Source organism: Perognathus longimembris, chromosome 4 (assembly GCF_023159225.1).
Source record: "Perognathus longimembris pacificus isolate PPM17 chromosome 4, ASM2315922v1, whole genome shotgun sequence".
Classification (NCBI taxonomy): domain Eukaryota; kingdom Metazoa; phylum Chordata; class Mammalia; order Rodentia; family Heteromyidae; genus Perognathus; species Perognathus longimembris.
In genome coordinates this window covers 5,572,267-5,589,499 of record NC_063164.1, presented here as the reverse complement: position 1 = coordinate 5,589,499, position 17,233 = coordinate 5,572,267, and the positions used below count along the sequence as shown (strand labels likewise).

General features: G+C 53.1%; 1 protein-coding gene across 1 annotated transcript; it reads left to right on the top strand.

The window, feature by feature from the left end:
* The first annotated feature begins 8,375 nt into the window (after positions 1-8,375).
* Positions 8,376-11,244, top strand: Alpi (alkaline phosphatase, intestinal). Its single transcript, XM_048344523.1, is given in 13 exon segments — positions 8,376-8,442; positions 8,535-8,651; positions 8,759-8,874; positions 9,027-9,201; positions 9,291-9,301; positions 9,303-9,464; positions 9,662-9,796; positions 9,884-9,956; positions 10,064-10,198; positions 10,287-10,478; positions 10,667-10,777; positions 10,874-11,095; positions 11,171-11,244. Coding segments are annotated over 13 exon segments (1,590 nt in total).
* Positions 11,245-17,233: the final 5,989 nt, after the last annotated feature.

Here is a 17,233-nt window from a genome sequence, read left to right as displayed (position 1 = left end):
CAGCTCTGAACCATGGGGCTGAAGATGGGTTGACCTCGGGGTACGCGGCACGCCTCAGAGACTAGAACACGGGTGGTTGATAGCTCTCAAGCTATTACAAGTGAGTTTGCTACTTCTTCTAGACAGTATTACCAAGAGCGGCATGATCAGAAGTCGCCACCGCTCTGATGTGGTGTGGCTGGTTTATTTCCACTCCAGTGAAGGCCCAGATAGAAGAGGAAACTTGTTCACCAGAAGTGGTGATTTTCTGAGAACTCTTACAAAGTGTTTAAGGGGGTCCTTAGTGTTGGGGGGTCACTTGGGAACCTGATAGAACATGTCTTCTCAGTCACCTGGAACAGACTTCCTTACGTGCCCTTGAGCTGAAGAGGCAGTTACAGAAAACGTCACAGGAAGAGCCTTCGGTGTAGGAAACTTTTTGTTGTTGTTGTTTTTTCTGTGTAGGACCATCTCTTGTGTGGTGTTCACCGGCGTGTGTGTCTATGTCTTTATGACAAGAGGCGTCTACGTTCATGGAATCTCAAGTCCCACTCACAGGCTGAACATTTCCCATCTCTGACAAGAGATTGGAGGTGTGATTCAAGTGGGAGAACACTTGCCTTAAAAAAAACAAAAAACACAAGAGCCAGGCACTGGTGGCTCACACCTGTAATCCTGGCTACTGAGGGGGCTGAGATCTGAGGATCGCAGTTCAAAGCCACCCTGGACAGAACAGTCCGTGAGACTCCTTTTTTTTTTTTTTTTGCCAGTCCTGGGGCTTGAACTCAGGGCCTGAGCACTGTCCTTGGCTTCTTTTTGCTCAAGGCTAGCACTCTGCCACTTGAGCCACAGCGCCACTTCTGGCCGTTTTCTGTATATGTGGTGCTGGAGAATGGAACCCAGGGCTTCTTGTATACAAGGCAAGCACTCTTGCCCCTAGGCCATATCTTCAATTAACCACCAAAAAAAAAAAAAAATGGAAGTGGCTCTGTGGCTCAAAGTAGTAAAGCACTATCCTTGAGCGAAAAAGCTCAGGTCCTGTGTTCATGCCCCACGACCTACAAAAACAAACAACAAGAAAGACCATTAGTTCAAATCCCAGTACTGCTTTAAAAAGGATGAAGGAGGGAGAGGGAGAGAGAGAGAGAGAGAGAGAGAGAGAGAGAGGAAGGAAGGAAGGAAGAAAGAAAGAAAGAAAGAAAGAAAGAAAGAAAGAAAGAAAGAAAGAAAGAAAGAAAGAAAGAAAGAAAGAAAGAAAGAAAGAGAAGTATTAATAGCTACGCTGGAGTATGCCACATTGCGATCGATGCTTACCTGAGAAGCAATGGATGCTGGTTCTTGGTGACTTGGTGTGAAAGTTCTCCAGCTGCAGCTAGCCTCACATGGGCAGCTGTAGGAGGCTTTGTGCTGATGTGTTACCCACAGAACCACATACCACAAAGCTCCTCTACACCATCTAGCCTGGCCCCCAGCCTTGCTTGATCTTCTAGCAATGTTTGTACTTCCTGATTTTCTTTTTTTTTTTTTTTTTAATTTCTAAGATGGTGTTGGGCTACATAACCCAGGTTGGCCTCAGGCTTGAAATCTCCTTCCTTTGCCTCCCAAGTCTTGTACTTATACGCTTGTACTACCACTCCATGCTGAGTCCTTTGATTTCTAACCTCCTGAAGAATTTCTATTTTCCAGACTTCAACAACTTTATCCCAAACTGACAATGAAGCAATTTCCAGCCATGACATCCAAGAGTTGGGTCCTGAAAAAACTTTAAAATAGAGATTTTTTTTATAACCAGGGGACCCTGAGGAAAACGCCTTGTTCAGTTTGAAGAAATTGTAGCACAAGACCTTCTCCCAATGAATGAAGCCGTTGGTGGGGCTTCTGCTCGCTCTGGGGGACCAGGGAAGGAATTATGCATTGGTAGAACACGGTTAACTAACTTGCTGCTAATGTTCGTGAGAAACCTTATTGTAAGTACTCCTTTTAGCGTTTATTTTTTTTTTCCTTTAAGTGTGCTGAGATGTTGGGGGCTGAGATCATTTGATGTTCTAATTGACAGCGTGTAGGCCCTTCCGTGGGGCCATGCTGTCTCGAGTGCAGGAAGACCAGCCAATCAGACGGGCAGACTGTCCTCATGCCAGAACTTGAAGAAGCTGTACCCCGAGCCACAATTCCGGTTCCTGAGAGGGTGCTGTCCCAGCAAGCAGACTGTGCAAAACGTTTTGCCATTACACACCTGCTTGAACTTCAGATGACCCTGAAGCCATTTTTACCCAAGCTAGAGGTGGAGCCTTTTCCCTGGTGACCCAAGAAGACCTGTGATTGGTGTAAATAAAAATCCTCCATTTGTATAAGGAACTGCCATAACCAGTGACATGAGGCACTTCCCTGATTGGTGCAAAGATAATCCGTCATTTGAATGAACGGACTGGCCTGATTGGGTCAAACATGATTCTTCATTTACATAGAGGGTCTGTCCTGATAGGTCCAAACATGACCCTTTATTTTTTATGGGGGGAACTGAGCTTATTAATGTACACATGATCTTTTATTTGCCTGAAGGGACTATCCCAACTGCCGCAAACACCATTCTTCATTCGTATGCCAAGGGACTGTCCTGGTTGGTGCAAATATTGTCCTTTGGTTTCCTTAGCACCTTTAATTTCAAACCCACTCTCTGACTCACTATATATTGTGCCAGTTCTGGGGCTTGAACGCAGAGCCTGGGCACTTTCCCTGAGCTTTATTTGCTCAAGGGTACTGCTCTACCGGTTGAACCACAGTTCCACTTCTAGGTTTTTGCTGGTTAATTGGAGATAAGAGCCTAGGCTGGCAATGAACCATAATCCTCCGTCAGATCTCAGCTTCCTGAGTAGCTAGCATTACAAGTGCAAGCCACCAGTGCCTGGCTTCAACAAACAGTTCTTGAATAAAATATTCATTAGGCTATTTGTGATATTTCGACAGGATGATGCTCACATCAGCAGAGAAAATCAGTGTAGCCAGCGGGAGCTGCAGTACTTATCGCCAGCGGTGTTAAGCTCCATGGGTTCTGACAAAAATTCATGGAAATCTAACAGTCCTTTATACTTTCAGTCTTACTTCTACTTACCATTTTCAAATGTATGCAACAGAAACCACCGAGTATCCTCATCCACAGATGGTTGTTTCCATCAGTAGCATTCACAGATGCTTCTTTCCTGAGTGACTACTAGGCCTAAAGCATTTTGTTCCAGAGAAACTCCTGGGAAGGACTCTGACATGGTTCTGATAACTTTAAGATCATACCATGGAACTGGCTGAGAATTCCCAGAACTCTTATGAAGAAACTGATTGATTCATAAAACTACTAAGAAAAGTTAATTAAATACCGAGGAAAAGCTTTAGCAGATTTGCATGCTAAGTCAGCCAGCACAGAAACCTTTAGGGCATGCAATTCAAATGAACTTCATAAGATTGATTTTAAACGACTACCCTGCCAGGTACCCATAGCTCATGCCTGCCTGTAATCCTAGCTTCTCAGGGTGCTGAGATCTTAGGATCCCAGATCAAAGCCAGCCCAGGCAGGAAAGCCCATGAGACTCTTCTCTCCAATTAACGAGCAAAAATTCAGAAGTGGATCCACAGCTCAAGTGGTAGAGCACTAGCCTTGAGTAAAAAAGCTAAGGGATAGTACCCAGGCACAGAGTTCAAACTGAGTACTAGCATTCATTCATACATACATACACACACACAAAGAAACAAACAAACAACTTTCTAGTTATGATCTGTGTAATAACCAGGCTATGTACCCAAATTGAAAAAAAAAAAGCATGTAAGAAGATAAATATGCACTGTTAAGATGGCCCTGCTCCTTCGAGTCCTTAGTTAAAGCTTTAGTTATTAAAGGTCTATACTGTAGTCCTGCTGTTGGTGTGGTTAGGATGCAAGAGCACTTGGGAAGGGGCACGTGTAAGGCCCCAGGTTGATTCTTAGCATTGCAATAAAGAAATAAATAATTGCAAGTAAAATTCTGCATTCCATAATTCATCCCAGAATAAATGAGAGGGCTGGGAATGTGGCTTAGTGGTGGAGTGCTTGCTTAGCATGCATGAGACCCTGGCTGGGTTTAATTCCTCTCTACCACATAAAGAAAATAAATTTAAAAAAATAAATACAATGGGGGCTGGGAATATGGCCTAGTGGCAAGAGTGCCTGCCTCGTATACATGAGGCCCTGGGTTCAATTCCCCAGCACCACATATACAGAAAATGGCCAGAAGTGGCACTGTGGCTCAAGTGGTAGAGAGCTAGCCTTGAGCAAAAAGAAGCCAGGGACAGTGCTCAGGCCCTGAGTCCAAGCCCCAGGACTGGCCCAAAAAAAAAAAAATTAAAAAAAAAATACAATGATCAAAATTAGGAAAAAGATTGGTGAGAGTTTCAATTCTAAATTTGCTAAAAAATGGCTTATAAGCAATGTTTGGTTACAATTGCATGGACTTCATTCAGTTGCTACCCTCAATGGGGCACTGCGCTATGGTCGTAGTTTGCTTTGGGGGATTGGCTAGGTCCTTCCCCACATCAGACCAATTCAACAATGGCTGCTAAGATATTAGAACTCTCCAGGGACAGGCACTCAAGGTCAAGTTAGAAAGGAGCTAAATAAGGCATTTCTGTACATGATGACATTACCTTTGTTCCGATCATCTTCGGTCTTCTGGAAAGGTTGAAAAGGACAAATGTATTTTCAACTTGGAGCTGGCAAAGTGGTCTATCCGTCCCCGGAATGCCACTCAGCATCCAGAGGCGTGAGCTATTGGTCCACGCTTGAGTGACTATCCAGAGAATTATGTTGAGTGGGGGGGAAAGCCCATCCCCTAAGACTATAAATTATCTGAAGCCATGGATGTAGTTTATTACAAATGTCAACATTTAGGAGAGCAGGATGGATTCCTGGCTGCCGGGGGTTAGGGGTGCGGGACGGGATGTAGGGAGGACGTGACGTGCGTACAGAGGGGTCCGGTGGGGTTGGAGCTGGGTGGTAACCCGGCCATGGAGGCTGCCAGGACCTCCTCAGGTAGCTGCACGGAGCCTGCGCCCCGCGTGAGGGCGTGGGGGTGCACGTGGCCTTCTGACTGAAGCCCGACTAGAGTCCTGACCCTCTAACCCTGAGCTTGTCAAACAAAAGGGGTTAACTGATCACGTATGCTCCAAGGTTGCTTCTTGACCAACTACAGTCATCCTCTCTAGTGTAGCCAGGTCTAACCTGCCTGTTGTTTTTCCCTATCTTTACGTGGAACCATAGCCAAGATACAGATGTTCACAGAAGCTTTACTAGAAAGACCATCATAATGGAGGTTGAACCTCCCAGTGATACAGATGTAAAGGCCCAGATCTGGAATCAGGAAACAATTCCTCATTGGGGGGGGGGGGGGGGAGGACAGTGTATATACGTGTATGTGAGAGAAGGGTGATCCATTACTGGGGCTTGAGCTCAGGGCCTTGTACCCTCATTTAGCTTTTTTTTGCTCCACTGGTGCTCTACCATTTGAGCAATAGCTCCTCTTCTGGCCTTTTGCTGGTCAATTTGACATGAGTGTCTCAAATTTGACTGCCTGGGCTGGCTTTGAACCTCAGTCCTCAGATCTCAGCCTCCTGACTAGCTAGAATTATAGCACGGGCCACCACATCCGGCAGGAATTCCTCTTGATGGCCAGTGACTGGCCTTTGCGATAGTAACTGGTAACTGGTAGGCAGCGTACAAAAAGGGTTCACCCTTCATCTCGTGTTCACCCTTCGTGGCGGTGGTGCTAGGGGAAGAAAAATGTCTAGAAACCCTCCCACGAAGAACCAAAGTAAGAGAAAGAGGGTTCAGTTGGTTGCCTGGAAATACTGCAGTGGGGGTGGGGGTGGGGGTGAAATGGCAAAATGAGTCACCTTCATTGAGAACGCCCTTCAGATAAATGTCCTGCTGGAGTTTTTACAGCCAGCCAATATTCCCGTGGCAAATGTTGTCTGGCTAACTATTTCAATGAATGAGAAAGCAAACAATTGTGTATGAGTTAATAAGAGACATGAACATAATAGAACCCCGACACAATTAATTGATTAAGGGCTTTTCCAGTAGCTAATCACCCCTGAACTTTAGCCAAGAATGTCCCTTTCCTAGCACAGAGAAGTACTTAAGGATATGAAAACTATGATTACCCCAATTTCCTCATCCTATAATGCATCACATATCCAATTAGCATTCTGTACCCCAATAAATAGGTACAATTATTATAGGGCAATAAAGAATATTTCTTGATAAACTTGCTGACACAAGAAGCAAAGAGAGAAACCAAGGCGATAGCAGGAGGCAGAGCCCCCAGATCTTTTAGGCATGTGATATTAAGAACACTCATATTGTTGTGCTACAGCGTTCTAAACCTGTCCATCTTGCAGAGTTAATACTGTACCCATGACACAGCAACTCCCCGTTTTCTCTTTGCCCTGTCCCCTGGAGACCCATTGCTCTTCTTCTGTCTCCAGGAGTTTTACTACTGGATCACACAGTATTTGTGCTTTTGTGACTGGCTGACTTCACTTAACATAGAGTTCTCATGGTTCATCAATACTACTGCATGCGTCTGAATTCTTGTCCTTTTCTTAAAGGTGGATTATATTCCACTTATATGTATGGGCTGTGTTTTGTTTAGACAGGCATCTATTGATAGACACCTGTTGTGTGTATGAGTCCATCTCCTATTTTAAAATAACAAAATTAAAATCCTATAACACAATACCTGAACGTAGGCATTAGATAAAGAAAAGAGGTTTATTTGGCTGAGTTTTAGAAGTTCAAGACTTCCTACTCTGACCTCACACATGGGCAAGGCTTGCCCAGGCCACCTCCAATAACTAGAGATACAGATAAGACCCCAACTGATGACATGTCACACGGCAGATGGAATCATGGTGTGGCTGTAGCAAAGAAAGAGAAACCCAAAAGACCAGGCAGGAAGCCAGAAATGAATGTGGGGTCAGGCTTCCTCCATTATGATAACTCACCCTCCCAAGAGCTAACTAGGGTCTCATGAGAACTACATCAATCCCTTCCAAGGACATAGCGTCAAATGCCCTAATCATCTCCCAACTGCCCTCCACTCCGCAGAGCTTCTAACCTCTCCCAGTGTCCTCCCTGCCCTGGTGACCGAGCCTTTGGGGCTCACGAGCCTTTGGGGACACACTTGAACCATACACAAACCACTGCATAGCGACTGCTCTTGCCTTTGGCTGCTGTGAATAGGGTGTATCTGGAACTGCTTAAGACAGCTTTCATTTTGTTTTGTTTTTTGCCAGTCCGGGGGCTTGGACTCAGGGCCTGAGCACTGTCCTTGGCTTCTTTTTTGCTCAAGGCGAGCACTCTGCCACTTGAGCCACAGCGCCACTTCTGGCTTTTTCTATATATGTGGTGCTGAGGAATCGAACCCAGGGCTTCATGTATGCGAGGCAAGCACCCTACCACTAGGCCACATCCCCAGCAAGAGAGCTTTCTGAGTCCCTGCTTTTAATTCTTTTTGAAAAGTCAGTGGGATTCTTGAACCCAGCCTGAAGCTATGGAACTCTCTTTACTCCTTCTCAGAGGCTCCGCGTGCCAGTGGGCCCAGGAGCTGAGATCTGAGAACACCTGCACCCCAGGACGATCTACGTGTCCACAGCGACCTTACGGGGACAAGCCTGCCGGCCTCTGTGAGCGACACAGCCCCGTGTCGCCTGCCCGGGTCACTGGTCCCACCTAGGAATGAGGCTTGCTCAGCTCTCCTTCCCTAACTAGACACACAGCCCAGCCCCCAGTCTGTGTCCACCCCCCCCCCCACAGCCAGCCCCCACCAGCTCCGTCCTTTGCAACAGCACAGTCACTCTGGGACTGCATTCCTGGGGTGCCCCGATGCCCTCATCGGGCCTGGTGGGTGGCAGGGCAGCTGGGCCACTCTGGGTCTGCTTTTCCTCATCTGTGGGGCTCCTGGCATTCGGAGGCCAAGCCTGAGCCACTGGGTCCCAGAACGGAACCCGGGCCTGGCTGTCTGTCCTGAGCTAAGGAGTGATGGGTCCCTCCCTGCAGGACCCCAGCAACGCAACACAGATACTCCCTCCCCGGAGGTCACCTGCCCCCAAGCCACGCCCCTACCTGGGCCCCACCGTGTAGCTCCTCCTTCAGGACCCCCACCCCAGGAAACCCAGCCACACCCTGCCCCTTCCCTCCAACCAGCAGGGCCAGGTTCACAGGCCGGGGCGGGGTCACGGTGGTTGGGAGGGACCGGAGGCCTTTATCGCCCAGGAACAAAGTCTTCCCCTATTTAAGCCCAGGCCGTCATGCGTCTCTGGTACCCTGGTGTCCCCGCCAACCATCGCCCTGCCTGCCCACCCCCAGCTGCAGGCATGCAGCCAGTCTGGGTGCTGCTGCTCCTGGCCCTGAGGCTCCAGCTGTCCCTCGGGGTCATCCCAGGTAGCGCGACTCCCCGAGTTCGCCCCTGCCCTCCCGCATCCGCCCGTCACGGCCCCCTCGCCTGACCCTGACTCTGTGCTCCCTTCGGCCAGTGGCGGAGGAGAATCCAGCCTTCTGGAACCGGAAGGCAGCCGAGGCCCTGAACGCCGCCAAGAAGCTGCAGCCCATTCAGACCTCCGCCAAGAACCTCATCATCTTCCTGGGGGACGGTGAGTCCTCGAGGCCTGGACACCCGGGGCGCTCACTGCTCTGCACCAAAGGCCACTGCAGGGCCTGGGGGGGGGGGGTCAGAGGTGACCGGCTTCTGCTTCCTCAGGAATGGGGGTGCCCACCGTGACGGCCACCCGCATCCTAAAGGGGCAGATGGGAGGCCACCTGGGCCCTGAGACGCCTCTGGCCATGGACCGCTTGCCCTACATGGCTCTGTCCAAGGTGAGCGCCGGTCGTCCGGGCCGCACAGCCGGGGGAGGGGGCGGGAGAAGAGGGGGGGGGCCCGGGAGAGCCGGGGTCCACCGTGAGGACAGGCCCCGAGTGCAGCGCTCAGCGTCTGCTCAGAGTGCATCCCAGGGCTCCTCCGTCCCCAGACGTACAGCGTGGACAGGCAGGTCCCCGACAGCGCGAGCACGGGCACGGCCTACCTGTGCGGGGTCAAGGCCAACTACAAGACCATCGGGCTGAGCGCCGCGGCGCGCTTCGACCAGTGCAGCACCACGTTCGGCAACGAGGTCACCTCGGTGATGCACCGCGCCAAGAAAGCAGGTGGGGCGCGGGGCCGGGCGTGGGGGACCCGGGCCGACGCCGAGGCCGGGCTGAGCCCCCCCTGAGCCCCGTCCGCCGTGGGTCCGCAGGGAAGTCCGTGGGGGGTGGTGACGACCACGCGGGTGCAGCACGCGTCCCCGGCCGGCACGTACGCGCACACGGTGAACCGCAACTGGTACTCGGACGCCGACATGCCCGCCTCGGCGCTGCGGGAGGGCTGCCGGGACATCGCCACCCAGCTCGTCTCCAACACCGACATCAACGTGTGTGGCACAAAGGGCGAGGGGAAGGGAGGGCGGGGCGGGGGGGGGATGAGTGGGGGGCCCGCCGGCTGAGCCCTGGGTCCGGCGGCCAGAGGAGGCCCTTGCCAGGACCCTGCTGGGGTGTTGAGCGTGGACTGGGGGGGTGGGGGGGACCCCTCGGGCCTCCCACTCATCCGCTCTGATGCTCAAACCCGCAGGTGATCCTCGGCGGGGGGCGGAAGTACATGTTTCCTGAGGGGACCCCAGACGTCGAGTATCCACACAGCGCTAACGACTCGGGAATCCGGCTGGACCGGCGGAACTTGGTGAAGGAGTGGCTGGACAAGAACCCGGTGAGCGGGGCATCCGGGTGCGGGGGACGGGGTGGACACGGGGGGATCTGTGGGCCCCGGGGCTGAGGGCTTGTCGCATCCTTTCAGGGGGCCCAGTACGTGTGGAACCGCACGGAGCTCATCAAGGCATCGCAGAACCCATCCGTGACGTACCTCATGGGTCAGGACCCCCCCTTCCCCCCCCCACGCCTCACACCCCCCCCACGGGAGCCACCATCGGCCCGCCCTTCAGCGTGGGGTCACCCCGCACTCCCCCTTTTCTCTCAGGCCTCTTTGAACCAATGGACACGAAATTCGAGGTGGAGAGAAACAAAGCGATGGACCCGAGCCTGGAGGAGATGACGGAGGCGGCGCTGCGCGTGCTGGGCCGCAACCCCCGGGGCTTCTACCTCTTCGTGGAGGGTGAGCGGCTGCCCGGGGGGGGGGGCAGGAGGAGAGGGGGGCCCGGGGCAGGAGGGGGGCACCCCGGCAATGCCACGGCTTCCCGCAGGGGGCCGCATCGACCGTGGCCACCACCTGGGCACCGCGTACCTGGCGCTGACCGAGGCCGTCATGTTCGACTCCGCCATCGAGAAGGCGGCGCTGCTCACGGACGAGCGGGACACGCTGACCCTCGTCACCGCCGACCACTCCCACGTCTTCTCCTTCGGGGGCTACACCCTGCGGGGCACCTCCATCTTCGGTATGGGGGGGGAGGCTGTTGCGTCCGCTTTATCTGTCTGCGTCTCGGTTTCCTCTTCCGTCCAGTGGGCGTCATGGGCACCGGCGGGCATCTCGGGGGATCCGCTGGGCACCAGGCCAGTAGGGCCCGTGGGCTGCGTGGCACGCACGTCCCGCAAGGATGAGGTGACCGCTTGTCTCCCTGCGCAGGGCTGGCCCCGCTCCAGGCCCTGGACGGCAAGTCCTACACGTCCATCCTCTACGGCAACGGCCCCGGCTACGTGCTCGGGGACAGGCCCAACGTGACCGCGAGCGAGAGCGGTGAGTGGGGGGGAGGTGGGGGGATCAGGAGCCCCGGGGACTCTGGGGTGCAGGTCACAGCCCTGACGGTCCCGTCCCGCCCCCCCCCTCCCCCAGGCGCGTCCAACTACCGGCAGCAGGCGGCCGTGCCCGTGAAGTCGGAGACGCACGGCGGGGAGGACGTGGCCATCTTCGCGCGCGGCCCGCAGGCGCACCTGGTGCACGGCGTCCAGGAGCAGAACTACATCGCGCACGTCATGGCCTTCGCCGGCTGCCTGGAGCCCTACGCCGACTGCGGCCTGCCGCCCCCCGCCGGGCAGGCCGACACCTCCAATCCCGGCCAAGCCAGCACCCCGCGCCCTGGCCAGATCAGCACCCCGGGTCCAACCCAGAGCAGTGCCGCGGGCCTCGGCCTGGCTGCCTCGCAGCTGCTGCCGCTGCTGGCCTCCACGCTGCTGCTGCTGGCCGGGGCGGGCGCCACGCCCTGACGCCCAGCTCCTCTTCCCCGTGCTGCTCCTGAAACCTCCCTCCCGGACTCGGCCTCCCACACCCCAGCAAAGACGAGGGCTCTGACGGCCACCTCCACCTACAGCCTCATGGAAGACCAAGCAAGCAGATCACCCACTGGGGTCCCCCAGGACTGTGCAGCCCCTGGATCCCCTAGGGCAGCCCCATAGGTACAATCCCAGCCAGGCTGGCTAGCTGGCTGCCACCCTTCAACCTGGGCCAGCTGTCCAGCGGGCCTCGACACAGCTCTTTGCTGCCCCTCCCTGGCCACCTCTGCGCCCCACACTCTTTGCCCGTCACCCCAGGAGAACGTGCCCCAAGTCACCGGGCTCCGGTCCACCATCACCCTTCCCCCTTGGTTCCCCCAGTCACACAAATCCCAAACAGAGATTCCTTGCCCTCCAATGGAGCCTTTCCTATGGGAGAGACAACGCACGAATAAACTACGATACAAGGGAATGCTAGTCGCGCTTCCTGTAAAGAAAAAGCCTTGAGTGGCTGCAAGGGTGGAAGATGGAAATGGGGAGGAAGATCCTGGCGCAGAGTCCGGGACGGCAGACAGAGCGGGCCCTAAGGGGGTTGTCCATCAGCAGACTGGGGCCTTTGAATGGCTGGGGCGAAGGGGCTGAAGTCTGAGGAGTCAGGACCGGCGGGGACTGGAGAGAGCAGTGCTCGCGGAGTGCCCCGATGGCAAGCCTGCAAGTGGGGATTTGATCCTAGCAGACCCGGACCACAGCGCTCTGCCTGTTTCTGGGAGGAATGGGTATTCTTTTCTTTGTGTGTGTGGTGGGGGTCAGGGGGTGCAGAAGGGACAGCTACAACCAGAGAGGAAGTATAGATCCCAAGCAGTTGTCTTTATTTTTAGTTTATGGGGGGGGGGTTAATTTTGGTGCCAGTACTGAGGCTTGAACTCAGTACTCAGATTTGTTTACATATGTTTTGGCTTTTTACTGTTTAATTGGAGATAATAGCTTCTCAGATTCGTCTGCCTGGGGCTGGCTTTGACCTGGGAGCCTCAGATCTCAGCCTCCTGAGTGGTTAGGATTACAGAAAGTGAGCCGCCCGTGCCCAGCTGGAAACAAGGTGCTTTGAAAACCTGTAGGTTTAAAATGAACTGGTCCTTGGTCTCTGACCGTATTTATTTATCGCATGCAACGTTTTGTTGAAAGACCACAGAAGTCGGAGAGATGCTAGCTGGGGTTTAACAAAAGCCTTTGCATAATTGGTAGATGGAATCTACACCTGACTGGGATGATTTAGTGAGCTCAGCTAACAACAGCCTTCTTCCATTCAGCTCTCATATTTTTGTGACAGCCACTAAAACCCAGAATTGAAATAAAGTGTTCTGAGAACCAGGCCTTCAAACTGGTGTTCTAAAGTATTAAATCAAGATTTTAGTAAATAAGAAAGCATATTCTATCATATTAATATTTCTAGTGGAAGCAAAATGTGTTTTTCTGCCTTCGTAAGTGTAGAGATAAATTTGTAATATTGCAAATTTTGTTGGGAAACATGGCTGATTTCAGCTTTATGTAATTCTTTTCAATAGTCTCCTTGGGGCAGGTTGGAGGCATTTAGAATGCTTTCTGATTAGGGGCAGAAATCTCTGTAATCACACCTATAATTCCTAGCTACCCAGGAGGCTGAGATCTGAGGATCTTAATTCAAAGCCAGCTGGGAAGACAAATCTGAGACATTCATCTCCAACTAACCAACAAAAAACCAAAAGTGGGTCTGGGAATATGGACTAGTGGCAAGAGTGCTTGCCTCATGTACATGAAGCCCTGGGTTCGATTCCCCAGCACCACTTACATAGAAAACGGCCAGAAGTGGCGCTGTGGCTCAAGTGGCAGAGTGCTAGCCTTGAGCAAAAAGAAGCCAGGGACAGTGCCCAGGCCCTGAGTTCAAGCCCTCCGCAGAGGCAAAAAAAAAAAAAGTTAAATTTTATGGTGTATAGATTCTATCTAATCTTTTAAAGATTAGTCTGTGCTTCCAAGTTCCAAAGTGCATATCAGTCGAATGCATTGTTGCTCGCAGAAATCAAGCAGCAGGGGAAATACTTTGCAAACATGTTTTCAGAGATGCTCTTTCCTTGACATGAGCTGTTGTTCAGACACAATTCCCTTCTTCATTACAAGGATATCTCTACTAAAGGGCCTGTGCAAGCAGGGAATGTGCACGTAGCTTTTCAAGCTTTTTACCAAGTGCCTAAAACTGATAGAGCTCGTGACTTTAGAAAACAAAACAGAACACGAAGTCATCCTCCTCCTCTAAGAAGAAAGAGGGCTGCAAATGGCTCAGGGGTAGAGTGCCTGCTTAGCATGCACAGACCCTGGGTTTGATCCTCAGCACTGGGGGGGGGGGGGTGCAGGGGGCCAGGGAGCCGAGGAGGAGGAGGAGGAGGAGGAGGAGGAGGAGGAGGAGGAGGAGGAGGAGGAGGAGGAGGAGGAGGAGGAGGAGGAGGAAGAAAAAGGAAATGATCTAGGAGTGGTGCACACCCATGCTCTCGGCTACCTGAAGAGGCTCAGGCAGAAGGACCATTTGAGTTCAAGGAGGACAAGGAAGAGGAGGAGGAGAAAGAGAAAGAAGAGGAGGGAAAGAAGGAGGAGGAGGAAGAAGAAGAGGGGGAGGAGAATTAGAGGAGGGGGACAGGGAGGGGAAAGTAAGGCGGACACAGAAGAAAACCAGGGACACCTTTTCTCAGTAGTTTGTCATGATTAATTCGTGACCCATTCTCTGAGGTCTGAAGCATCTCCATGATCGCCCCCAGTCCCACCGCCCTGTATGGTAACCACTCAACCCCAACGGGACAGTTGTGGCCTTACAAAATGGACCCCATGATGTCCTCCGCCCTGGCCGTGCGCTCCGTGAGCCGGTAGATGATTCTGCAGACAGTGCTAACTCTGTATCCTTACTGTTACATAGAATTTTTTTAAGGAAAAAGATCTTTTCTGAGTAGCTCTTCCATCGATGGTTACACTTGCCCAGTTTTCCCCATATGACATTGTTTTTATTCAGCAAGGCATTTACTGTTGGCAATATATCTTCCTTGCTACATCTTTCCTTTAGTGATACACACACACACACACACACACACACACACACACACACAGTAGTTTGTGTATTTCATTATTGGGAGAGAATCTAGCAAACACCTTAAGCTGGGATGAGTTAAAAACGTCTGTATTTCCAGGCAACTGTGTAGGCATCCTCCCACACTGGGTAATTTGCTCTAATATTCATTTCTTCCAATCTACAGCAGTGTTTTCCGCACATCTTCCCGGAGTATTTGCTGACAAAGAAATGCCTTTCGGTGTGTCGACAGATCATTTACTGTTCATTGTTTCTGCCATTTTTACTGCCACAGAAAGAAAAAGTGTTTGCCTCGTGGTAGGTGGAAGGGTTTGGGGTGTGTTTTATTTTGCCTTCTACTCTTATGCAACAAACTTTAAAACAGCTTTCCAAATATTTATCATTGCTTAGGGAAATAGCAGAAAGTACTGAGTTGAACGGCACATAACTTTAAACACTGCTGAAGACGAGGATTTGTGGGGTGTTTATCTTCCTGTTTTTTAAGTGTCTGGAGGGCCAGGAGGATTTATCCTGGTATCGAGGGGGGTCTCAGGGCAGTGGGGCCACTCAGGCTATGTGGGGAAGGACAGGACAGTGCTTCACACCGTCTTGTGTTTCTGTTTGCTCTGCATTTGGAGCTAACTTCTGGCTACATCTGCGTTACAGGGCCCAGGAGCCAGGAGTGGCCAGCCCCGCCGCGTCTGCCGGGTGATTTGCTCGGCTGAGGATTATTGGTGTCATTCTTTCAGGCATCTTTTTTAAGCTGCCTGACCATGCTGGAGTATTCGCGTGCTTAAAATTTGATTGCATAAGCCACAAATCCACTTAGGAAAGCACACACAACTCTAATACACTGGAAAGGACAAGGGGGCAGGTTGCAGGGGGCCTGCGTCAGCCTCAGGAACCCCATTCGTTTCTTCTGGAACACAAGAGACTCATACAGGGTGATGGCTCAGCTAAAAGAGTAAGGGGCCCGCCTGGAGCTCCAGGTGCAATCTGACAAGTGCTTACAGCTGTCACTTCAAAGGACTGCGGCGAGACAAGGGGCAGCAGCCAGGCCTGCGGTCAGCTCAGCACACACGGCGCTCGGACGGCCCCGCGTGGGGGGCCCAGGCAGGTGCAGATGTGCCGGGCCCGGGCTGTACTCCTGCGATGCTAGGCCAGGCCAGCCCAGAGGGCCCCACCGGTGCTTCCACTGGTGCCAGCTCGCAGAGCCCCTGCTCAGCTCAGGAAGCCGGGGCAGGAAGGGCCGCGGTGGGCAGAGACGGGCAGGCCGCCTTCCAGGACGCCCTCCTCCCCACCTCGGAGCCGAGGCTGCTGCGTCTGACCTTGGTGCCCCTGCCCGGTGAGCGCATGGAGCCAAGCGGGTCTGCAATCGCCCCTGAGATCTAAGGCAGCCCCGGGGCCGGCTTACTCCCGCTGCCGGGTGTGGCTGTGTGTTCTGGCAGCGTGCAGCCGGAAGGTCCCCTTGGCGTGACCTTGCCCGATGGGGAAGCCAGTCCTCGCCGGCGCCCTTGGCACTGAGCCAGGGAGACAGACCTGTGTCTCCTGAGCCGCTGTTCCAAACGACGAGGCCACCACCCACCCTTCACAGGGCGTTGTCCGGGCTCTCTGGTCTTCTCTTGTTACTTGATCGATTTGCACACTGTCCTTGTTAGCCAGCATGGCATCCCTTCTCCTGTTGGGGTTCCTCAGGTGAGAGAAAGATGCTCCCCAAAGAGCCACCTTCAAGTCTGGCCCTGCGGATGTGGACAGCAGCCCCTGCACCACTTGACCCCATGGGAAGATGGGAGGTTTGGTGGGTTTTTTGTGTGTATTTTTTAATGCCATGTATAGACAAGGAGAGATGCTGTTTAACAGAACCATGTGACAGTGACTTGGGGATTTGCGCTGTCTGCCGGCCTCATGAATCAGCTGTGAGCAGCTGCCACAAGCTCCCAGATCCCGGGCCCCAGCTGAGGTCCCGGGAAGCCAGGCGCCTGTCTTGCCTTTCAACCAGATGAGCTCATACTGGACTTTGGCTGACTCGGGACTGAACCCCATGCCCCCTCCACGCAAGCCCTGTGGGCACCTTGAACCCTACACGGGGTGGTTGGAGGGCAAGGAGCAAGAAGCAGCTACTGTGATCAATGAAGTGGGGTTCTTTCTGCTGCCAGGCAGAGGGTGACCCGAGCTGGTGACAGGGGGAAACTGAGGCAATGGCAGAAGTGGGGGGGTCACAACCAGCAGGGTATGTGGGCTGACACCTCAAAGGTAGGCCTGAGATCCCCTCACCCCAGAAGACTTGTGCCAGGGCAGGGCAGAGGAGCCCAGAGATCCCGTGAACAGCAGTCAGGACACAGGGAGCAAGACTGGGGCTGGGGGGGGAGAGGCGGGGTATGGGTAAGGGCAGGAGATGGGGCTTGCCTTGATCAGAGGTACAGCCAGCAGCAGGAAGGGGGAGACCCCACTGGCACCTCGGGATGTGTGGGTCCTAACTTACAGGAAAGGCCAGGCTGTAGCTAGGTTCCCTTCCCCCACCACCCCCCCACCCCTGGGGCAGCCGCAGCCCGGGGGCTCCTAGCTGTTGGTCAGTTATGCGACAACCAAATCTCACAGGCAATGACAAGTGAGCTTCATAAACAAGGACCTCACTTGGGAGGACGGGCTTAGTTTCTTATCGTCCTGAACCTTCTAGAAGCACATGAAGAAACCATAGATCGCTTGGGTAATGTGGCTGTGGTCTTTTTTTTCCATGAAATACTTCCAAGGACCAGCTCCTGAGATCCATTGTTGTGCAGTGCCCTAGATGGGCAGGGCTGAGGAGTTCTGGCCTTTCCAGAAGCCCCTTCGTGGCCCCTGTGGGCCCGGGGGGGCGGTGATGGAAGGTGCCTAGGGCCCCCGCCCCCAATGCGGGCA